General features: G+C 42.7%; 1 protein-coding gene across 1 annotated transcript in view; it reads right to left on the bottom strand.

Annotated features, from left to right (window-relative positions):
- nrxn3b (neurexin 3b) overlaps positions 1-25,065 on the bottom strand; it is a gene marked incomplete at its 5' end in the record, with an annotated part of 282,506 nt that extends 257,441 nt beyond the window's left edge. The window contains one exon of the mRNA XM_080047664.1: positions 24,366-25,065. Coding sequence (XP_079903790.1) covers positions 24,366-25,065 — 700 coding nt within the window. The remainder of the gene's footprint in view (positions 1-24,365) is intronic.
- Positions 25,066-25,906: the final 841 nt, after the last annotated feature.

The following is a 25,906-nucleotide window of genomic DNA, read 5'->3' as shown; positions in this document are numbered from 1 at the left end:
GGCCAATATAAATGAAGCTTTCCCTTCGCCTGAGGCCAGCCAAGTCTTAGCAGCAAGCAAACTGCAAAAAGATATGATCGTGTATACACACACATGTACACAAATATGGTTTATTTATCAGGAGGCCTGGGTAGATACAGCACATGTGTGTGTTCACCAGACTGAAAGATAGAGAAGACTGCTGGACTGAGACTTCTCAGGGACAAACAATGAGTGATTGAGCTGAGTGTGTGTGTGTGTTCATGTGTGTGTGTGTGTGTGTGTGTGTGTGTGTGTGTGTGTGTGTGTGTGTGTGTGTGTGTGTGTGTGTGTGTGTGTGTGTGTGTGTGTGTGTGATTGTGTGTGTGTGTGTGTGTGTGTGTGTGTGTGTGTGAACTTATGTCCATGCACCTGAGCCTGAGTGATATTCCTGACACTCATTCATGCCGCACGCACGCATTTATCACATTACAGTCTAATTCTTATACAAGAAGTGAGGCACGCAGGACACCAGCTGCCAAACATTGTTGATGTTATCACACCAGAAAAGAAATGTAAATACTCGGCTATGGAAATAAAAATGCCATAGCCGTTTTTCTTGATAGCGTCCTGTCACTTTATGATAAATAATGATGTTGTTTACTACAAAGAACACTGTGATTGATGTTCAACTCAAGTATCCTTTCAGGAGACGATTCATTTATATATTTATTTTAACCCATAAGCATGCAGGGGAGATAATAGCAGCTGTTTTTTGGTTAGTTAGTTTTTTTTAGACCCGAGTAGTGTCTGTCAGTCTTCTTATCTGGCCCCAACAACTCCTTTAAGTAGATCAAGCCCTTTATTGCCTGAGAGGCAAAACCGGGGGCAACAGAATCTTCAAATCACTTTTGCTGCTACTTGGAAGCTGTTTGTTATAGATTTTATTGAGTAACTCAAACTGAAACTATTCTAGTGTGGGGGACGACAATAGCAAACCACCTTGGCACCAGGTCAAATGCATTAAATGACATCCGTGGCTGTATATCAAAATATACAATCAGTAATAAGCTATTTAAAAGGATATTGTCGTGTTTTGAATGAGCAATACACTTTTTAAATGCAATGTCACTCTTAAAAAACTTATATTATCAAGGTGATTCTGAGGTTTTGAGTGTGACCTTCAGGAATAAGTCCTATAAGGAGGGAAATGTGTGTTGTTGATGTGCTGCATTTTGCAAAATATAGCTCTCAAATGCGTACTTGACACTGAAAAAGCAACTGTAGGAATTTTTGTGTACATAAAAACATGCATGGATCTTCAGAGGAAATATATGTGTGTTGAACATTTTTGCATTTTCTATGTCTATAGCTCGGCGCTCCCCTACCCAAGGTGTATCAGGCTAGTGTCCTGAGATGGAGTTTTCGCACCGGCCCGTAAGCTACAGCAGTGGCCCCATTCTGCCAGGAAAAACCAATTACTTAGTGTTTCAAAGCCCGAAAGGGGCCCATCATTTAACCATGAGACACTTCGACTTCACTCACTGCCGGCATTTCAGCGCTGGGTCATGCCTAGACACACAAATACACTTGCGCAAGAACACACACACACACACACACACACACACACACACACACCTATAAATCATATGAACCCACACACCAATAAAAAACGCCGGCAAGTTGATCAATGTAATGTATCACTTATACAACTGATTAAAACTATATTCCTACCAGTTACCTGAGCTAGGTGATGTGTGTTTGATGAAGTGTGTTTTTAAAAAGAGAACACAAACATTTTAGCAACCTACCCAGTTATCTACAAAGAAACACAAGACTCTTCTTAATGAGAGAAAAAATATATTATACTATATATAATATATATTCAGAAGCACTTTCGCCGAAAAAATGTCAGTCTAGAAAGTGGCAGAGCTCTCTAAACTGTACTTTCCAATTAATTTTTAACCAGCGTCGGACAGTGAGTCAGCGGCTCACAGAGAGTGACCTCTCAGCACCGCGGATAGGGTGAGCTTTCTTCTGCTCAGTGTCTTCTTACCAAATGCAGGTAAGGGCATGCAAATAAAGACTGATGCACGCGTACACTCACACACACACACACACACACACACACACACACACACACACACACTCCCCCGACAAAGTCACACGTCTGGTCTGTTGTACCAGACATGGTGTCATTACCCTTTACGCCTCATTTAGTTTGAAGATGCTATTCTTGGTTTACACTGTGGCACATCAGCTATATCGTGAGGTAAAACACAAAACTTCTCTAGGCCACTCCGATTGTACACGATCCAATATGCTCACTTTCTTTTCTTTTTTTGGTCTGTCTCGCTCTATCCGTCTCTGCAGGATAAGTTAATGAGTCTAATGAGAATAAAGACTGAAGGGGAAGAGGGGAACAGAGAGAAAGAGAGAGAGAGGGAAGGAGAAAAGGTGGGGGAAGCAATCAGATGTGGCTGCTGCCCGGCCCTTGGCAATGACAAAGTGGAGCAATTATGCATGAAGGCTGTGACATTGACTGTGGCATCACCTCTTTTGCTGATCTGTTAAAAAGCAAACATACTCTATAATTCAGGGAGGCACTCACTTACTCACACTCACACACACACATGAGCCGACACAAATCTCTCTGACAAACATGTTCAAGGACACAGATGATCATACTTTGACAAGCTATCACATCCACACACACACACACACACACACACACACACACACACACACACACACACACACACACACACACACACACACACACACACACACACACACACACACACACACACACACACACACACACACACACACACACACACACACACACACACACACACACACACACAGATGCTGTCACTAGCTGGTGCAAGGGTTGCAAAGGTCAGGAAAAGGTCAGAACTATTCGCCAATCTTTCAACTAGTGGTTAGTTTGAGGTACTTTGAGTGGAAAGCATTCAGGAGTCCTAACACCTCATCTCTCCCTGGACACTACCAACAGCTCACTCCTTTACAAAGTAAACTCCCGCAGCTCCCATCATCCCTCTCTCTACTGCCCCACTTGATGCTTGGGTGAGTAGTAGTGATGGTGTCATGCTTGAAAGAGGTATTGATTCCACGCAGGAATGAGCCTTCCAGAGGATCTGGTTTACACACAGTCACTCGTAAACTCAAAAGACTTGGACACAGGCATCGTCACACGTACAGCCATATAACCACTGAGGAGGTGTAAAGTGGGAATCTATACAGGCCAGAAGTGACAGCAGCCAATAAAGGCCCCTGCGTTATTGGCTCCATTCAAATAGGATGTTTTTAAGGGTGGGCAGTAATGGATTGTGGATTTTTGCTTTTAAGAGATGTCAAGTGCTATTTAAGGATTCATTTTTGTCTATTAACAACGTGGGTCTTAAGTTTTGCCCATCATTCGTACCATTAACAATAATAGTATTAGCAACTGACCCAGGCTGTACTTATTAAACAAACAATTTCAATGCCAACTTGCTGATACGTAGCAGGTATCTTTACAATGTTCACCATCTTGGTTTATCATGTTAGTTTGCCAAATTTTGCCAATTAGCACAACCCATAGTGTCAATGCATTCTAATCTTTACCACAAGTGTCCTTGTGCTGGTGGAAATGTCAGGAGATCAACCAAGTCACTTGATATCTGGATGATCTGTCCAACATTTAATGACAAGCCATCCAATAGCAATCAGGATATTGTACTAGAACCAAGAAAAGGCCACCTCCATAGGGCCATGCTGCTAGTGCAGCTAAAATTAAGTAGAATTATCGTATAAAGCATGAAACTGATAGTTCTCACTGTTTCATCAACTCTTTGGAAGTGATGAAATCGCACCTTTTCCAGCTGCCTGCGACTGTGATGTCACAACTTGGAAAGAAGTAGCAGCACTTCCAGCCAATCACGGTAGCAGTTTTTGAATAATTCTATGAGCATCCAAATTCATTTCAGCTGGATGTGCAGCTCTGGAAATGAAAATGTTTTGGTGAAATTGGAAATGTAACTCCCTTTCAAGGGATAATGTCACCAATGTGAATCTTCATTAAAATACAATGTTCACACACACACACACACACACACACACACACACACACACGCACACGCACATTCACACACTTCTCAATTCAATATGCTGAATTTGCTGATAGTCAGCTACGCAAAACCTGGGTGATGAGCAATGCCAGATGTTGTTCTCTTACTAGACAGCTGCAGCAGCATACCCTTGAGCCAGGCATTTAACCCCATGAAAAGGTTTATTTGGTGGATAAAAGCCACCTGAAAGCACATTAAGTTCATCTCCATCCCTTAGCAGAAAACACACCAGTAAATACGTGAAGCACAGAAAAAATAATCAATCAATAACACAGAAACACCACACGAGTGAAACAACACATAGTGATCATGGACTTAAATTAATCAGTCCCTCTGAATGTGCCTTAATGCATGTAATAGTGTGTAATCGGGAGTTTAGGTCATAATTATAAAGAATTCCAGTCATGTCAAAAATATTCCACAAAGACTCACACCTTGTCTGTCATAGTCTAACTGTAGGGTCAAAAATGCATTCCAGCGACAGAGAGCGATAGAGAGTGCTGGCGCTGCATATTCCCTTGCAAATGATCAGCCAATTACACAACTCATTATTGCTTTTTGTAGATGTGTCAGGCGGTGCAAGCGCGGGGCAGTGGAGATCAATAAACTGCATTAATCCCAGAAACACACGCACACACACACACACACACACACACACACACACACACACACACACACACACATTCACCACTGGAAGGGAAGATGGCGATCAAACGCTATGAAATGCCTGTGTGAGTCTCTCTGAGGACCTTCAGTCAGGCGTCGAGGCGATGCGGGTTAATGGCTACGCTGCAATGCTTTGAGATTTGCCCATAAGAACATGCAAAGTTGAATCCATTATCTACTCAGCTACACCCACACTGAACAAGTGTATAAATAGTTTGGGAGTAAAGAATAGAGTGGATTGGGGAACAGGTAGAAGCAGGTGGAAGAGGGGACCAAGGGCACGGAAGCAAAACAAAACAGCGCTGAACTTGAACTGAACTGGAAAAACTCAAATGATTTAATCATGAGGGAAGAAATACTATTTCCCACATTTAAAAAAAGAAGCGAATGAAGAAGAAAAAGGGGGGAAGGCAGAAAATGTAAAGTGAACTGATGACTGTCTGATAGCCAAGTAAGAGGAAACGAAGGAAAGTGGGCGTGTGACTAATGCATAAGGGTGAAAGAGTGACGAGAGAATGAGCCGGAGGAAAAGGACAGGGGGATGAAAGAGAGGACGGATGGGGAGGAATAAAAAGGAGGAGCAACAGAGGTGAAGCGAATAGAGGGTGGAGAAGAAGAAGAAAGCAAAAAAACAGGAGCAATAAAAAGGTACACATACAGAGACAGCCAGTTCACTGCAAGCTGAAAACATAAGAGACAGGAGTCGCTGAAAAAAAATAAAAAAATAAATACCCGGAGTCTTGTGGCAGAGGTCCTCTTAGTACATTTGTTGTGACAGCACTACAGGGAAGAAGCTCCCACTGAGGACATAGAGGTAATATCCTCTGTAGTGTTTGTGGGAAGGAAATGTGAATTCTACAGTTAGAAACACACACATGGTGAGTGTTCAGAATGAATATTTTTTTTAAATTTGACTACATTAAGGCCAGCAGAAATATATAATGTGCACAGGCAGGGGGTCAGTCCCTTTACAATGCTTTAGTTTGAGGGGGAAAGACCATGGATATATTTTTTTTTATTCCACAAAATATATTATAATGCTCAAGGCATTAGTGTTTAAGAGGAGTTGCTGAGATAAGTGTTTAATACATGGTTTTTAACGCACTATACTGTAGTTGTATAAAGATATAAGGATATTTCTGAGTGTTTATTAATTTACAGTATTGGTTGACAATTGAAAAAAAGAAGAACAATGAATTACAGACCCCAATATTCATCCCCACAGCAACATACATGTACACAAAAATGCATTTTCTATTTTTAAAAGCCAACCAGCACAGAATTGCACACATGGAAGTGAGTGTAGTGTTTGGAGCTGATCAGTGCTTGATTATCTTCCCTCAGTGAGGCGCACCCTGAGCACAACCAAATCGGATGACTTCATTAGCATATCATCTGCATAATGGCTCCAACAGAGCAAGGGCATATTTGCCTGCTATGTGGTTGTACCATGGACAGGGTGAGGGTGTTGAGGTTAGAGATTCTCTTTCATTTTTCTTATAACTAAGCATATGATGGGTCTCCCTTTGCGTACCTTACACATCTCAACCGCTAAGTTAATTGAGGGCACGGACAAAATTCAACTGAAGATAGTTTCTCTCTTTTGAGCACAATCGCAAGAGTTTCCTCGCTGATACATCCAATTATAAGCCTTTTCTGCTGAAAACACGTGGGCAATGGATGTTACTGGGCGAATGTTGATTGCCTGAATATTTTTATTTAAGCATTGTCAACATTTTTTTCAAACATCTTTTGCAAATGAAATAAATATATATGCAAAATTATAATGATAAAGCAACCCCAAAAATATATTGTTGTGAAATAATCAATATGAAATATTTCACTCTGGTATAATCCCCCAAACAGCTCTTCACCAACCTCATACTTTATAATATATAATTAAGGCTTTCAGAATATGTTCTCCCTTTAAACGGAGGGACACAAAAGGTTCTATTGCTCACCCATCTCAAATCTGACCTTGGTTGATGTTTGAAGAATTGTCTCTTTCTTTCCAACCTCGGTAAACCATTTCATATCACTGACATTGTAACTCTTGCATCAATGGAAGTCATGGTCATTTATTCCCATTACCTCTGGTATTGGGCTTTTATTAAGTGTCTGCTGCTTATCCTATTCATACTGAGACTGCACCTTCTAATAGTCATCTGTGTCAAAATGTTCAAGTAGACATGCTGCACCAGCTCTTCACTTCAACACACATAAACGCTTGCACAGACCCAAGTAGAAATAACTTTGAAGTCAGAAAGAAGCAGGCGTTCTGTCAGTTAAGAGTGCTGCCAAGCAGTGCTAAGACTCTATACATACGTATGAAAGCTATGTCATCGATGGGAAACGGAAAGAAACATAAAAAGGTAGAAGAAAAGCATGACAGTGGCATAGCACAAAAGTCTTGTAGGGCTGGTACTTTGAATGGATGTTAAATTTAAATCTTGATTTGAAACATTATGACAGCTGGTTTGTCCCATGTTTCGAACTGTTGTGTCAATGGTTTTATAAAATGAATTCTGTCCTCCGTGTGTGACGTACATGCTCACCAATCAAATGAAGCACAAGGCAACAACAAACACATGGCACCCGAGCAAGCTTTACACTTGTGGTGCAGGAATATATACATGGAATTGTATTGCTCTAGACAAGTCTAGTTAACAAACTATACTATTTCAGAGTCGTTGCGGACTGTTACTCCGTATGCAAATAAACACACTACCTCGCTGAAGGCAATGGGTCAATTTACATAGTGACACAGTGAATATTGAAAAAGATAGATATTAGATTAGATATTTTTCCCCAAATGGTTCAACTGCATACATTCTATTTTTGTTACATTCATACATGGAAGAATTTGGCAAACAGTAACAGGAAATTGATTAGGGAAGTAGAAACCAAGATCAAGGTCAAGACAAATTTGTGGAGAAAATGGTGCGAAATTAAGCGACCGTGTAGAAGGACATCTATTGGACCAAGAAATCTAAATGAAAGTTTTGAAATTTTGAAAAAAAATTATGTCTCTGCCACCCAAAGTGTTTTGAAATGCTAGTGTACTGATATCGGCGAAGTAGTTTCCTGAGATAACGGGCAAACTTACACCAACAGACAAACAAAACTTTGAAAGAGGACTTCATTGGAAGAGGTAGCAAACAGAGAACGACAGGGTGAGAAACAGGGAAAGAAGGAGAGAGAGAGAGAAAAGCAGCAGTGTGCTCTCTCTGTGGTTGCTGCATTTTCTTACTATTCCGCTGCCATGCTTGTTTACTTTCTCCCTGGTGTGAACATCTATGCATGGCTGCAGCCATCACATTTACACATGTCACCCCTCTGCACCATCACACAAACACTCGGCACAAACCCACACACACGCGCTCCCACATATTCCTAAGCCTTTGTGCGCTCATCTTAGACTCTCACAATACAGCCCTTCAAGCCACATCTTAACCTAGTTCTTTGCATAAATCCTACTCAGAAGGTCTCAGGCACTTTAAAAAATAAATTAAAAAATGTGAACAGTGTACTTATTTTACTATATCTTACTCTGATTTTCTTGAAATGGAATTATTTTTGCACATTTACAGGTGAGGTGTCCTCACTGGAGAGCCATACATACTTTCATGCTTAACCAAAAACTGTAGGTGGTCATCAGGCCTTGAAGGTACAGTAAGAATGTTCTCTATCTGCGAGTGGGAAGATCTGAATGTGTGTTTGTGTGTAAACAGATTTCTTCATCACTGCTGTTTATGAACCATGCCCATTAACGTTTGCCGACAATACATTGAAATAATTTAAGGAGGAAATATTACATATGAATTGCTATTTTGTTGAGGAAGTATGTCTGTTCCATATTCATGCTTTATATCTATATCTCTCTCTCTCTCTCCCTCTCTTTCTCTCTCTCTCTTTTCTCTCTGTGTGTGTTGCGTAACCGCTGACGCACTCATGATCCGTGAAAAAGTGAGAATCAGTTTTGCTCGGTTGATCCCAAAGGTCAGCAGAGAGTGAGAGAGAGAGAGTGAGAGAGAACAGAGAGAGAGGAAGTAAAGAGAGCACAAGGCCGAAAGAGTGAAAAGGAAAAGGAGGGAGGGAAAAAAGACTACCTACTGCTCGGTCGGACGTCGGTGAGTTGTTGTCTGGGCAAGAAGTGTGCAATGTAGCTGACAATGTTTTGTGAACCTCTGGCCTGTTGTCATGGGGAACCGGAGATGTAACAAATGACTCGGAGGAAAGGGGGCAAGCAACAGCAGAACATGACTTGACGGAGAATAATGTTAACTAAAAGGAAAAGAAAAATAAGAAGAATGGCCAGCAGCAAGAGTGTGAGAATACAGAACTGAAGGAAATGGCAGAGCAAAGAGACTGAAACATACATGAATGCAAATAAATCAAGGTAAATATGGAAAGGAAATTCGAATAGAAGAGAGAATCAATACCTCTCTGTCATTCTAGTATCGAATGTAATGAAACCAATAACAAACATATGCACGACAAACCTGCTACTTCTACTTTTCAAACACAATTCTCAACCATTTAGGAAGCCCCTGTCTATAGAACGAATACATACTCCAGCCAATGAGCATCCTTTGAGAATAGAGCACCAGGTGGAACCCCACGGGTGCAGGGGAAAAGGTCTGTTTACAAAGCTCATGTTTTTCTGACTTCTTTAGCCTTTAGCAACGGTGCCAAAATCAATTTTCCCAGCGGCCACAATTTTTTCAACGACTTTGAAATCCATCTTGAGCGGGGAGTGTGGTGGTGTGGTTTCAGACCTAGGAGTAATGAGGAGAGGCAACGTTAAGCTGAATTTCAGGGTGAGCGTCTGGCCATTAGAAGCCGTGTATCAACAGCACTTCCAACGCGTGCCAAGGCCAATAAGCACCAGCTGGTGCTCCCAATCCCAACGTCTGAGGCATAACGGGGAAAACCCACTTCCTTTGCCTGGGTGACACCGCATGGATGCAAACAAAGCAAACCTCTGATGACGAACATTGCCAGTGCGTATTTCAGGCATTAGAAAAGGACAAGGGAGGCCAAATGGCTTATTTTGCAACACGCAAACAAGGGTCAAGAGGGTAAGGACTATGATTTTTGGAGAGGGGGGATTATAGAATTGGTGGTGAGACAATTTTTTTTTATATTGTATACTATTGAGCAGTACGTCAGCAGCAAATCCTTTTGACATCAATTCATATGATTGACTTAGTTAGAGGAAAAAAAATATTTTGGGTCATCCTCAGAATTGCGACAAGCACTCAAGGGGGTTGCCTCATAAGTATTGCCAAGTGCAACAATATTCTTTCCAGCTGTCAGCACTCCCCAACTGTCTCAACAGACTATACTGCAATGCCTTTGATCTGGTGTACAATTAAATTAAGTCAATATGGTGGCTAAGATGTGCCAGTCCATTCAACGCTCTCATGTAAAATAGTGAAACAAGCAATGGCACAATGATTAATGAGAGGGGCCCCTGTTTTGTTTGTATGTCATGCAGGCACCGAAGGATGCACTTGCACACATCTCTTTTATTGAATGCATTTTTCTTTCTTGTCAAAAGATGCCACCCTAGTCACATCACGCAGCTCCCTTTTCAACTTTTTATAATTTTCTTTTTTACAAATGCAATATCCCCCTTTTCTACTGAAAATTGGGTGTCTGTAATCTGTGAAGTAATGTTATCCAACAATCAGTAACTATGTGTGCAACATATCAAGGTTTTGCTCAAATCAAACAACAGATTTCAAGTCAGTGAAGTGAATGAGTCACTATAGTGCAATGCACTCTGGCAGCCTGTGACACACTGATGCATCATTGTTTGCCATCGGCCAATCTCCATGCTTCAACACATATCAACTCTCCAGAAATCTCCGCACCAATATAAACATATTTGCTTCTGGATTTGAATATCAAATAATGCGTGACGCCTTATGACACACTTTGAAACCGAACAAACCGTAAAAAATACACTGCAGTAATATTCTTGCGGCAAAACATAAAAAAAATTTGGGAGCTATCCCTTGGCATAAATAATAAATGACAAATCACTATAGTGAAGGGGAAACTACAGTATATCCGCAGACTATTTTCGGGAAACTTTTGTCTAACAACGCAGCAAAACAATGCGACGAGTGGAAACTGCTTAAAAAGTCGAGATATCTCTGTTTCAGCACTGGCACAAAGTCCAGTGAACTAACCGAGGAGCTCTGAAGAGGATGAACGGAGCTGCACATAAATCCCATTGAAAGCCTGGCAGCAGCTGTGGACAGGCGGTAAGCACCAGCACAGCACTCCCCATCTTGAGCCCCGACTGTGATGTGTGAGGCTCATAATGTCCACAGTGCTTTGAAACTGGAGAAAAAAACAAGAAAGAGTAAGGAGGAGAGCAAAAGTGAGAAAAAGGGGCTAACAAGAATACGGAGGGCGAGACAGAGATGAATAGGGTGGGACAAAGGCAAGGGACGGAAGTCTGAGAGAGATGGAGTCAGAGTCAGAGGAGGGCTGACAGGCTGCTAGTGAATATATATATATACAGAGGGAGAGAGAGAGAGAGAGAGAGAGAGAGAGAGAGAGAGAGAGAGAGAGAGAGAGAGAGAGAGAGAGAGAGAGAGAGAGAGAGAGAGAGAGAGAAAGAGAAAGAGGGAGAAACAGTGAGGTTGTGACAGAAGGCAGATAGCAAAAAATCTTGCCTGTGTGAACTTTTGCGGCAGGACTTTGAGGAGATAATTAGGGATAGTGACTCCAGAAGTGGAGAAGAAAAAAATACTCAGTCCAAAGCCTTCATGCAGAGGGATTAGATTCAGCAGCAGAACTTCTCACTGCCACCCGCCCGCCCGCCTGCCTGCCCTCCATCCCACTTTTACTGCTCTCTAAAGTGGACTCGCCCCCGCTGCCAAGTTCCGTCCAAAGCAACTATAGTGGTGCTCTTTCTCTGTCCTCTCCCGCAGTTCAAACGCTTTCATTACAGAATAAGATACCAGACTGTATCATCTGCACTCTACAGTGAGTACAGTTATAGGAAAGGACCGATCTCTCCAATAGACTGCAATAAAGTAAAAATGTATTATTATATAACGTACCCTAGCCTATATGTAATAATACAAGGTTTGATATTAACTCTGGGTTGGATTATTGCAAGTTTTATCTCCATCTAGTATAGTAGTTTTTCTATGTATATCATTTGAATTAATATTAATTGTGTTCCACCTTCCCTGCTCATCTAAATGTGTGTGTGTGTGTGTGTGTGTGTGTGTGTGTGTGTGTGTGTGTGTTTTTTGTGTGTAAATGTATGTAAACTGCTGCAATACTGAGATTTCCCTTGGGAGAGAAGCAAAGTTATATCTATCTATCTATCTATCTATCTATCTATCTATCTATCTATCTATCTATCTATCTATCTATCTATCTATCTATCTATCTATCTATCTATCTATCTATATAACCATATATCCAATCGTTTGTTTTTCCCATCCGAGTGAGCTTTTGTCATCCATATAATTGAGATAATTATAGAAAATCTGCATTCAGTAGCTCAGAGTCTAATCTGTGACCTTGGGGCGAACTGTCACTTGTTTAACCCTAATGAACACCATCCTAGTGTCCACTGAGAGCACATTTTTATTTAGACATAGACAAACAATGATGTAACACGTTACTAAGAACAATGTGGACCTTAAAGAACAGGTCGCTATGATCGTATAGGTAGGTTAGTATCCTATGTCAGCGGAAACCATGCTAGGCAATTGTTTGTTATCAGCTCTTTACGGGGCAAGCGGATTCAGTGGCTTGTGAAATTTAGATCTCCAGTCCCAACATAAGGAAACTAACAAGTGCACATAATTACCACCCAGTGTAAACGCTAGCCCTAATGATCACAACGTATTTTCTGGATGACACATACCATCATATTCGGAATGTCAGCTGTAAATAATGAATGATGAACCACTACGATTTTTTTTAAATAAAAATGGCTCTACCTTAAGCTGCATTTTTCTATCAACGAGCAAATAAATTAGCAAATCCGGTGAATGAAACCATTCAATTTGCATCCAGATAACCAAAAGTTATCACAGAAACATGTCAAAATCACTTTTCAAAAACAGGACCCCTCAACTACCCCGCCCCCCCCCCAATATCTGAAAGTAGATATATTGAATGTTCTTGGCAGAGTCTAATAAACTGCCCTTATCTGCAGGTTGAAGTGCAGCTGTTGTGCTAACTGGAGCAATGTTGCTAAATGGAGCAGTCTCTTGGTACAGTGCCATGGCTTATAAAAAGTTTGCCATCACAAAAGTTGCATCTCTGCGCCAAGAACAATGGGGGGCCACGATTATTTCAGAAAGAGGACTGAAACTTTTCTGGATAGATGGCTCGGGGTACATGCGGCAATCGGGCACGGATTTGAGTTCAGGGATGACAAGGTGCTCCATAATTCTTATTAGAAATATGTGGCCTCGAAAAACACTGACGCGCCCCCCGGGTCCCTTCGTCCGCAGCACCCTATCCTTTATCCCTGTCTCTACTCTCCCTCTTTTGCCTTTGGCCCCACCATCCCCCACCCTCTCTAGTCACTCCTCCAGGGCCCTTTCCCTTGTATATGTTCTACCCATCCCCCCCCAACTCACTGTGCCCGCTGACCACTGTGCCATTGTGCCATTTACGGTATATGCACACACAACGGCAGAGACATGAATCTCTAATAGCGCAAGAACCGGCTATATGGCACATTGTCAATTTGATCCTAGATTTTGCAATTAAACTTCCATGTAATACAGTAAGTTATGCAACTTCAATATTGCTTTGGTTACATGTCTGAGTGTTTTAGACTTCCGTATCTCTGATGACTTTTGATTAAATGGCCAACATGATTCAATCAATTTATCTATTCAACTTAGTTATTCCTTTCCAGGGACACATGAGCCTGGTGCCTCCACAAATCATTGCTGGGTTAATATAGATAGAGAGAGAATCATTCAAACCTACACTTGTGAGAAATTCCACATAGTTGTCCCCAGTTTGCTGATTGGCATCTCCTCGGACAGTTGTAAACTACCCAACGGACGGCACTAAGAAAGGGCAGGAGCTGTGCATCAAACCTGAGTCCTTCTTGGTCTGTTATGCAACAGTGCTAACCACTGTGAGTCACCTCACTACACACCGATTGGCCCACTGCTACCTAATATGCTGATGTGGTATAATTGTAAGGGAATTCTGTTTTTGGTTTCACCTAATCCACAGGGAGACTAAAGTGCAGACTCTGTTACAGAGCCAATCATTCAGAATAGTGAGTACAGGCAGTCCTCGCAGCTCATTCAAAAGTCAGAAGACACAAAATAGTCTTGTACTTGGTATCAATCAAGGTTAGATTGCCACAACAGTGTCCCCAGAGCAGCAATTGTCCAATTATAGCTTCAGCAACTGTAATTAGGGAGGCCTGTCAAGCTTTGGATTTCTACACATGAAGAAGCGTTGTGGCTGTAATAAGACCTATAACTAGATTATATAATACCTACAGTATTAACTCAGGTTCATACGGAGACCAAGGAGCACATCACACTATGTGAAAAAAAAACATAAAATAACAAGGCTGTTACTTAATTTCCATGTATTTAACATGGATCACCATGCTTAATTTTGCAGCTCTAGCCTCAGACTTTCATGATATTATTGGCATTACGCGCCCCACACACATCCTGCGTCTACCTCTGGAGAGCGTCGCGTTACCTTACTGCTGCCTCTCTCGGACTTTTCTCGGACACACATGCAACGTCTCAGCAGCTGCTGCTGCAGCGCTGCTTCTAAAAGCCCTATCTTTCTACATAGAGTTTTCATAGATAATTCCCATTAAAAATGAAGTTCTTTCATGTCATCTATGATGCATATGATTTATATTGAGTCTGGACAGTAATCCGTGCGCCCCATTGCCATTTTTTTCTTTTTTTTTGACATATTTTCGCTTGTTGGAAGTTTTATTTTGAAGGGGACACACCAGGAAATGGTGAAACTACAGCGAAAGCTGCCAGTATGAAGTCAATATGACTCTCAGCAGAGTATTTCAAAAATCACTTTACTGATTTATAGGCCTACGGGAGAGAGAGAGAGGGGGGTGTGGTCGGGGAAGAAGAAGGCCGTAGACACAGATAGAGCAACGGAAAACTGTTGCGCTCATCATGATCTTTTTTATTTCTTCACTATATTGGATCTCTATATGTGTCATTTATCAAAAAATGAAATGCCAGAACTAATTGAAAATTAGGTTTTAAATCCCTCGGATTTTGATTGCACAATTAAATCGTGAAATAAAGGGATTATTTGCGTATACGACTGAGGGATGTTTTATTTTGAAATAAACACACCGGGTAAACGTGTAACTAGAGTGAATGCTGCTGGTATGACTGTCAGCAGAGTATTTCTCTATCAGTTAAAGCACAGAGACGCGAGAGAGACGCGCTGCTCTCAGAAAAAAATAGGCGAGCCTCCTGAGGTGAAGGGGAGCGGCGCTGCAGACGTGCCTCCGACGCGCCTCAGCAGTGCGTCTGAGGTTGGATGTGTGCTCGCTCTACGTTGATTTCACAGTCTGTGACCAAAAGTCAGACGCAGACGCGAGGTAGACGCGCAGTAGAGGTAGGATGTGTGTGGGGCGCGTTAGGCAGCCACCAAGGGCATATGTTAGACCCCTGATAACAAGACTCATTTTCAGAGTCAACCGGAAAATTTTACAAACTTGCCTTGAACGGCTGTCATGTCAGCCAGTAAAATCGAACAACGGCGGGCTGGATATGAAAAACCTGCCTTTTGTCAGGGACTTGTTTAAAAAATGACAATTTGAGTAGTAAAGCTGCCCTGTTATCATTGCAAACAGCATTATGTGCTGCGGAAGCAACTTGACAGGCCAAGCAACAGTAACTAGGGAGGGCTTACTGTTCACAGGAAGGAAACTCATATATACACACACACACACACACCGCTGTGGCCAGTCCCAGAGGCAGATTTCAGTCAATTAAACCAATATCAATCAAAAGAGGTGATCAGAATTCACTGTTTTCCTCCATCTCCGCGCGTATAACATGTATGACCACACGAAACCACACAGTGTATCACATGGCTTTGATACATGAATAATGAAGATCTTCTCTGCACAGCTGCAATACACAGGGGGGCCAACACTCTGACCCCCTTCAAGTGAAGCCCAATGGTCAGGTCAAATTCACAAATCATTCCTTTTCGACACACTGAACCGTCACATCCAATTAGGTACTAAAACACACACATACACACACAGACACACACACACAAAACACACACCGAGGCTTGTACACACAAATGCATGTCCGCCTCATCTTCTCGCACTCAATTATTAATATTCACTGTTTGCAAAGACACTGAATTATCCATCGCAGGGCTTTGTCTCATGACTCCCATCATTTGATATTAAACAGCGATAATCAAGTGAAATCACTAAAGTCCCCGGCACTGACACCATATTTCTTTCCATCTGCACTCATCTCTCCGCTCAATCACTCATCCTTCACGGAACAGTAAACGTGGGCGCTCATTTAGCTGGGAAGCTATCGAGTCTCCTGATTTTCGCTCTCCCTCCCTCCCTCTCAAACACACAGACGAGCATATGCACCATGATGATTAACCAGCAGCAGCATAAGCGCAAATTCAACATGCACACACGCGTAAGGCAACACACACACACACACACACTCACATACTCACACACACACACACACACACACACACACACACACACACACACACACACACACACACACACACACACACACACACACACACACACACACACACACACACACACACACACACACACACACACACACACACACACACACACACACACACACACACACAGCGCTGGGAGATAAGAGTACAGTAAGGAAGAAGGGGTTGCTGTACCTTTGTTTCTACCTACAGTTTTTGGAGAGGAGAAAGGATCCATGGAGTTAAAAGAGGGAATGGGGTGTCATCCCGCGCAGAGAGAGCACAGGAGAAAGACAGCAAAAAGTAGGGATAAGCTATTGTTAGTCTACACAGTTAGCCTGTATACTGCCAACTGACACGTCCATGCAAAATGTTGACAATCATGCACATGGTGGGGGGGGGGAATGGGAGAAGCGCACATAGAGGCCGAATACAATTTACACCTTCTTTTTGTGACTTTATTCCATGTTAAGGTCACACCAGAAGGAGGCACATGGAAATTAATTTGCAGGTCCACTCAGAATAAGTGGCACTTGAAGCCTGCAGTGGCCGCCAGTGCCGCCACCTTTTATGGCTCGCTTTGTTGCCGGCAAAATGGACACAAAAGAGGAAAGCTCTGTTTTGCTCTGAATTGATGTTGCTTGTTATTTAGGGGAAAAGAAGGCCAAGAAGCTTTACATCACGGCTAACATTAATAGCCTTCCCAAGTTTTGACTCTCTGCTTATCTCTGTTACCCCAAAAGGTCAGCAATGTCACAACGGTTTAAATTAGCCACAGGCAGACATCTGGTGGAGTTTATTGAAAGGAAAGGATTTCAGTAGAAAATGTCCCCGTTTTTAAATGTTGCCGTGACCTTGCCCTAACAAAGGCCGTCCTTGCATTCTTCTTATTTTACAGATTTTTTTTATATGATTCAAGTGTGGTATGATTCAAGGCCTTGGTAAACTGCTGTTGGCAATATATAATTCTACCAAACTGGTTATTTCGGTATTGTTGCATGGCGAGTGCGGTGTGGATTAGATCAGGGTTAACGATTGTAGTTAATACAAAAAAAACTGAGGTTAAAGGTGGAACCAGCGATTCTGGAGAATGCTTTTCGTCAAAATCAGTGAATATCTCCTCTCGATCCGCTATTTGTCCGTACAGTGTGTGTGTGTGCTGAAAAAAAAAATCCAGTATTAATACAGAACCTAGGCTCTGTAAACTGGCATGTTACTAGAGTGCACCCCCAGCGCACACAGTACAGAGGTAGCAGATTGTGAGGAGATATTCACGGATTTTAACGTGTAAAGCTGAGATGACATTTACCAGTGTGTAATGTTCAGGGCACAATGTCCATCCACCACCCCAACCTTCACACTCTTTATCTCCTTCTCATACTACTTCGTGCATAATTTGGCAGAGGATGTTAATTGTCTATTTTCACGGCTGACGTGTCCAATAGGAATGTAATTCCACAAGATAAAAGGCAGTTTCTCTTACATTAGTACTCTACCTAACCATGAGATTTTTGTTCGTTAGTTTCCTCTTTTCCTTCTCTATCCCCCAATTTGTCTTCCTCTAAGCTATCTCTCTCAATTCCTCTGTTTTTTTTACCCAGCCTCCTGCTCCCCCTCTATACCCTCCCCCTCCTCCCCCCACCTCGCCGCTGCAGAGGTCGAGCAGAAACAGTGGAGTGTGTCACTGCGTGTTAGCTGGGAACAGTACACAATTATGTAACACACAGAAACCTGGGTGAGGAGACACAGAGGCATAGAGAGAGAGAGAGAGAGAGAGAGAGAGAGAGAGAGAGAGAGAGAGGCAAAGGTGATGGGAGATACATGCAATGCCGCCATGCACCCCTTCCCACCAACACGCACCAAAACACCCTCCCACTTCACTGCAGCAACAATGGGAGCATCGCAACACACAAATGCACACGGACAGGTAGTGAAGGCACACAGCATTAAATTACGCCCCAAAAGCAAGCCGGGCGGTGAGTGAACAAAAGGAATAATAAATAAAAAAAGGAGAAAGAACAGGGTACCTTGCTCTGCCTTCAGGTGTGCGAGGCCTTGAAGAGAAAAAATCAAAGAGACAAGAGGCAGATAGAACATTTGAGAACAGCAGCACACCAATACCACAGTTGTATTGTCATTATGCATGCTTTGCACGACGGCAAACCATGGCTATCACGCTAAAAGAAAAAGCTTCCCCAAGTGCATTTGAAAGCTTTCTGTTCAAACAGACAAATGACTAATAAAGCAAGCAAAACAGTATTTGAATATAAAGTAGCTCTCTGCAGGTTGTTTACAGAATAAATGTCAATTTTAAATGAAAATACTAGGTTTATTGGTATATGTGTGCCTGTGTTTTAAATCTGAATGCATAAACAACTTTAAATAGTATATTATGTACAAGATAAATCTATACAGGGAAGAACTACAATTTAAAGGTGCACTATGTGACTTTGGGTGTGTCAGAGAAGTGAACATTTTCTAAGGTATATTCTTATAACTGACTAAACAAACTTTCCTTACAGGAATATTAGATCCCCGAAACACTGTTTGAAGTTAGAAAGCTACCTGAAGAGTAACTCTTTCACTGGTGTTGTTAACAGCAGTAGGGCCCACACTTTTATTTACAAACATATTCTAGTGTTACGTTTGGATGGAGGTGCCTTCAAATTATTTTATTTTTAATTAATCAATACTATGAATTACATGTAGAGTAAAAAGATGTTTGTAATCTTACTGCTAGCTCTGCAAATGTAAACAAATCCCTGAGACTACATAGTGCACCTTTAACTGAAACCATGACCTTAAAATTTTTTTTTAAAACAAGACTAGTCCTTTTTGAGACTCACCTGGTTTTCTCTGGACTGCTGTGGAGTTGTCACAGGAAAGAGAGGAGAAAGCAGAGAGAAGCCCCTCATTAGCAACACACTGAAGCTGCGTTTGCATGGAACTAACATGCAAAACATACCACACTTCTATTTTCCATGTAAGAAAGCAAAGAGCTGCCCCTTGACATGCCTGTTTAAAATAACCACTTGAGTAGAAATCCCTGCGGAGAGAAACACATACAAACTTAATCTGTCCCCGTCCTCTTGGGGGGGGGGGGATCAGATTGACGTCAACAACTTTTGGAAAAAACAAAACACTTTCACATTTCGAATATCATTACAGTGACATAATATTCCGCATCTTGCATCACACAGGGTGCCTCACACACACATTAGAAGAAGACATAAATCTTAAAAGGATTTACAGTGGTGCGTGTGAGGTTTGTGGATCTTGGAATGCTCCTTCTCAGACCCATATCTTTTTTTTCCTCCAGCCCCTTGAACCCACCTGCTCGGACAACGTTTTTTTCGAACCCAAATTCAACATACGCGTGTTGTTCTTTCAGAGGGGAATGCTCAACTGTGGGGTTCCTGTGTTTCCTTGTATGCTATGCCGTGACAAATAAATAAATAAATAAATAAATAAGCCACGCATTGCTTCATCTCTCACGGCAACCAACCATCCTCACCAGGATTTCACCAGTCAGTGGACTGACACCTCGGGGGTGTCAAACACTGCCACTCTGATTTAGGGCACGCGGAAGATCATTCGTTGGAAAATTCAGTCATGGCTGTGCATCTGCATTTTTTGAAACCATCTTCAGTCTGGAACTATGTTGCTTGAAGCCTAAAATGAATACTGAGAGATTGCTGAAAGCAGAGCCCCACTCGAGAGCAACCACGAACTGACAAGAGGAACATTTAACAAAACCTAATTAAGATAGAAACGCATTAGACGTCATTTCAAGTGTCTGCTCTAATACACAATATCTCATATTATTTTGACCCTTAATCTGTGCCCCCTGGACTGCACAGACAGTGTGGCCTGGTCTGTTTCCCACCAATGGATATAACGCAGGATTTTTAATTTTTTTTGCCTGTCTGACGGCAATCAGGCATTTCAAATGTTAATTTTCTAAAACGTGAACATCATTTGAGAGGGGGCGTTGACAGGCAAATGCTGAAGTAGGATATGGTGAAGGGCGAAAGACACATTTCCTTCCTATTTCCTTTAGGGAGTCAAAATGGCCGCTGCTTCTCCTCCCACACGAGAAGAATGACATTGGGAGAGGAAAGGGAAGGACGAAGCAATGGAACTGGGGGGCGGAAGGCGGGAGATAGCGCCTAGTTGGTGGACGGCAGCACAGCTCCAGCTCTCCACAACTGGAGGGGGACTTGATAAGACCCCCGAATGTTATGTGCCTGAATGAGCAGACTCAAACGAGTTTGTATCAAATAAGTGCGCATGTACTGTGTGTGTGTGTGTGTGTGTGTGTGTGTGCGATAAACGCTCAGTTTCCCCGTGTAGATAAAACCCCTTTTCTCTTGATGCGACAGCTCCCGGAACAAGCCAATGTGCTGTGGAGGACATGTGGTCCAAGCCTAATCCTCTGCTCTATTTTAACCAGCAGCTTCACCACTGAAATCCAAACATAATTTTCAGTTCGGGCACTGGACAAAAATGCCCTCTGCACTAGAATCAGCCATGTCCCTCCTCCCCCTCCGCCCCCCCCCCATGACCTACTTTTTGTAGTAAGATTATTGTAACTGTCATTTTTTTCATGTCTGTTTATTAATCCCCAAAGCTAAGCCTGTAGGCACCATTTTAGCACTTGCTTAACAGTTTGCTGGCCCTAGCCTTCAATTACTAGCCTTCCGTCAAACCAGTGAATATATTTTAAAGCAAAAGTGTCCTTAAAACTGTTCATTACAAATGCGAGATGTTGCATTGCGACGGAGGAAATGGGGAGTTAGCTTAACATATTCATTAAACAATCCCGTGTGGCTTTTTTTAATAACCTCCTTGACCTTATGCATATCTCATTGTAACTGGAAAACCCCGAGGTATCCAAGGGACTTCATCACGTCGCCCACATTCATTAAATTAAACTGAATGAGGGACAATATCCAGATCATTACCATAAAATAAATTGATATTTGCACAGCTAATAACCGGAGCTCAATCGCATTATTATTAAAGATGACTCTGCAGAAAGAAGTTAACAATGGCGCACAAGACAAAAGGGTGCCGACACGTGTGGAGAGCGAGTGGTGACTGAGTGTTGTTTAATTTCGGCGCACTACCCTGACACAGTTAGTCACACTGCTACATCCTGATCCACACGGGAGCAGAGACTCAACATGTGTTTATGTGGCCGAATGTATATGGTACTAAGCTGCTGCTAGCCTGGCTGAACGTTCTGGGAGCTCAGAAGGGAGGCAAGAAAAGGCATGCCAAGAATGGGCAGAGAGTGTGGGAATATTTTAGTTCACCTGGAAACCCCCCCCCCCCCCTCCAAATTACATTTCCTCATGTCTTATCTTACACGTAAGTTCTTCCCTTCTAGGCCAGCGGGCTAGGAGGCTAACCATTAGGAATCAGGCTGTTTCCAAGGCCCAGTCCGCTCAGTCAGTCAGCCATCTGCCCGTTTTAACGAGCCGCTTCGGGGCCTCCATGCTCCGTGTCTATGTGTGTTTGTGTGTGTGTGTGTGTGTGTGTGTGTGTGTGTGTGTGTGTGTGTGTGTGTGTTGTGTGTGCGGCCCGTCAAATGAAAATGTAGCCCGGTCCATGCAACCCTGATAATGTAACATATAAATATTCACAGGTTTGACAGATTGCTTTCATTTGCTCATTAATGTACGGCATAATCCAACAGAATGCCAAAAGAGGACAGGTGTTCTAAGCGATTGTTAACTGGGACCAAATGTTTAAAGTTTGATCTCTCCGGGGGGAAAGAAAACGGAGCACATGAGGTGCTCGAGGGCAGCGTGAACAACAAGTCTTATACTTGCAGACGTGTGGAGACAACAATAAAATAATCCTGTGCTAGTTTGCCGATAGGCAGCAGTGAATTGACGACGGTGTTTGTGCAGGCATTTTCCTGTGCAAATTAGCCATCTCTGTTCTCATTATCCACCTAATTATGATTCCCTGTCTCTGTGGCATAATCAACAATCAGCCACACATCAGTTAATGAGAAGGCAGAAAAGAGCAGCGGTCGGATCAGCTGGGGAGCTGCCCCTTCTGTGCTCCGCTCTTTCATTGCTTGAAAACACAAGATGATGGAGAAAAGGTGCGGAAAAAATCGACTTGTGTGTGTTAGAGAGAAAGACGGACATACATACTCTTGGCTTGATGCCTCACTCTTAGGTTCAAGACAGGGCAACAGAAACCATTTCTTTAACTGTGCTTGCATTTTTTGAAGGAGACATGGGCAAAGGTCGCTCATCGCTAGTTAGCTTAGCTCAACCCCCTCCCTAACTCTTTGCCCACGTCTCCTCATAGTTGAATTAATGATTTCTGTTGCCTTGTCTTCAAACCGAACAAGCTAGAAATATTTATTTTTGAACTATTCCTTTAAAATCTTGGTTATTTTAAACAATGATATCATAGTTCCTGTGTCAGCTCCCAGGAGGTTCTCAGACGAATGGACCACCACCTCCTCTTCCTCTTCCTTCATTGACTGTGCAACACAAGCAACGAGCAAATGGGACGAAGCGACAAAATGGGGCAAGTCTAGTCCATTCCAGTCCGCCTGACCGCTCTGCAACCAGCGCATCACGTGCCCTCCTCAGCAGTGCCAAAGGCTAGCGCTTGGGACTTTAAGCTCCAAACAGCTTTGTTTGAGCAGCTAATGATAGTAGGACATGTTATAAAACCCATACACAGCAAAACCGCTGCACAACCATCTGAAAATTATTATTCCTGAACGCATGCCATAATGGTGAGAAAACATCTTAACCGCATTAGACACGGTTTAAAATAGCTCGCAAAAACCGTGCTGTAGCGTTCAGTGAGCATTCCCCCTGATTTTAGGCAAAATGGAGTCATCCCCTAAACCACATCAGTCTGATTTGAACAGACAGCAAGTGGGTCAGCGGTGGAGGAAATTTGACATGGGTCTGTTCACACAAAGTTATGCATTACAGTTCATACACATGAAGAAAAGAGTGAGGCGTGTAAGATAAGAGTGAAATTGTGTATTTTCTGCATTCAAGTCTCAATATGAAAAATCATAGACTGTATACATTATTTTATGATGCAGTACCAAAAAAGAAGAAGTGTAAATCTTCTTAGCTATTACCACTAAGCAGCCCTCAACCAACAGGCAACCTTTTTAAGTGTATTGTATCTCTGTCACTGGAACATTTGATAGTCTGAATTAGTACTAGCTGGAGAACAAAATGCGTATATCTCTAAAGGTGTGGAGAGAGAGAGAATAAGGTAGACTAGTCAAAAGTGCTGCATCTCACTACAGCAGCACCCCCAATGAAAGAGATGACCTTGGCACAGAAGCAGAGGGAAAAAAGATGAAGTTGTTTCTCATCCAATCACTGTGTGATGATACCTTCAGGTCCCTGCAACACCTCGCAAGAGCTGAATACATTTAACGGAGAAAAGAGAACTGAGTGTTTTCATTTTATGTCATATCAGCTAGTGCCTTATATCCAACGCTCCCTCCTCCGAAGGAATAACTGTGAAAGGAGAGGAACTGTGAGCACATCCCTCTCAATTCAACTCCCACATGAAATATGAAGACTTTCTAGAAGACGTTGTGACAGCAACATCATTTTTAAGCACACACCTGATGATTTGAACAATATGTTTACAGTATGTGATGGGAAAAAGGCAAACATTAGGGGCTAGTATAACATTCTTTTTACCTGTATGTCTGGAGGCAAAGAGAGAAACCTGCTGTTAAGTCAGTTTCTTTTTCAAATTTGTAAGGAATCCCCTCTGAGTGTTTTGCAAAGATTTTAATCAATATCCAGTGCTCGACAGACACAGAAAGCCCCTGGAGCCAGAGCCCCACTCTCCCCCCTCCACTCTTACCTTCAGTGCAGTATCGACCCACGTATCCAGTTTTGGAGCAGTCACAGTAGGCCTCTCCGTCCGCCAGCGAGCAGATCCCTCCGTTCTCGCAAGGGTTCTCGGTGCAGAGTCCCATCATCTCCAAGCGCACCTTCTGACTGTTGACCAGCGTGGGCGGCTTACTCCCGTAGCTGAGGTCCGTGATAATTCCCTTGAACGGCGGTATCTCTCGGACAGAGGGCAGGGTGATGGCTGAAGGGCGGATGTCCCCCGGGAGGCCTCCGAGGAAGAGGTCGCTGACTATCTTCATGAACCGCCGTTGTGGTCGCACCTCCTCCGCCTTGGTCTGACCGTCGAGGGCCAGGCCGGTCCGCAAGTTGTGCCTGTTGACGGCCGCAAAGTGCCAGCGGCTGTCGTTGACCATTTTGTCGGAGGTGATGGTGCACTCGGCGCAGTCGATGCTGACGCGGAGCTGCAGCTTACCCTCGGACACGGAGAGGAGAAGAAAGTCGCAATATCCGCCGTCGTCAAAGTAGAGCAGCAGGCCTTTGGATTCGGAGGTCTTGAACTGAAACGTCAGGTCACTTTTGGAGCTGGCGTCCCAGCGCAGGTAGCGAGCCCATTGACCCTCTGAGCCAGTGAACTCCAAGCCAATGCTCAGGCCCAGCACGGCACTTAGCAGCAGCAAGAGGACATGCCCAGGTAAGTTGTTGGGATTCATTGTAGAGAAAGAACTGGCAAGGCAACGCAACCAGAAGATGGGTTAGAAGAACTGTGGGGATAGATATCCTCAAAGTGATGATAACATCTGATTATGGCTCTGTTCCAGGGTGTATCTGCTGAATGTTATATTCCACATAGATAATTTTACAGTCAAGCAAGAGAATCCAATATCCTTTTCTTTTTTCTTGAGGGAGATCTAATGTTGATTACAGATGGAATTGAATCTTCTCAGCCAAGTCCATACAGAGAGATATGGGGGAAAAATATCCAATTTCCGCACAAAGTGGACAGGTGAAAGTGCTAAGGTAGAGGTGATCCCTCAGTGTGTTCTGTCAGTGGTTCAGAGCTGCGTCCTGCGATTTATCTTTGAGGCGACTTCCCGGATTGAAGGACGTGACCTTCATCGCTGGCCCAGTTCCGTGCCCCATGGTTTGATCTCCAGCTTTGGACACACCTTTGACAGAACAGGAGAGAGAACAATTAATACAAATACACACTTTGGGAAAAAAATCATGTTTTTTTTCAATGTTATTTGGTAGCCACCTGCAAATAAAATAAGGGTTATGGTTCAATAATCATGAATACATAAACTTATAATATATAGAAAATGGATCCAATCAAATGCTGTCCACAACATAAGCTCTTCAACCAATAGACCATTTGTGAATCTTAAAATGTTCCATTTAGACTGCCAATGTCATTTTCAGTTTGTAGTATTGTTACATAGCTTATAATATCAGAGTAATTAGGTCAGTTCAAATTACACATTTTATTCAAAAGAATCAGAACTGAGGACGCTTTGGGAGCTTTTGTGCCAACAGAGTAGACTATACAGTAAT

Source organism: Ammodytes marinus (assembly GCF_949987685.1).
Source record: "Ammodytes marinus genome assembly, chromosome: 19".
Lineage (NCBI taxonomy): Eukaryota > Metazoa > Chordata > Actinopteri > Uranoscopiformes > Ammodytidae > Ammodytes > Ammodytes marinus.
This window is presented reverse-complemented; position numbering and strand designations above follow the sequence as displayed.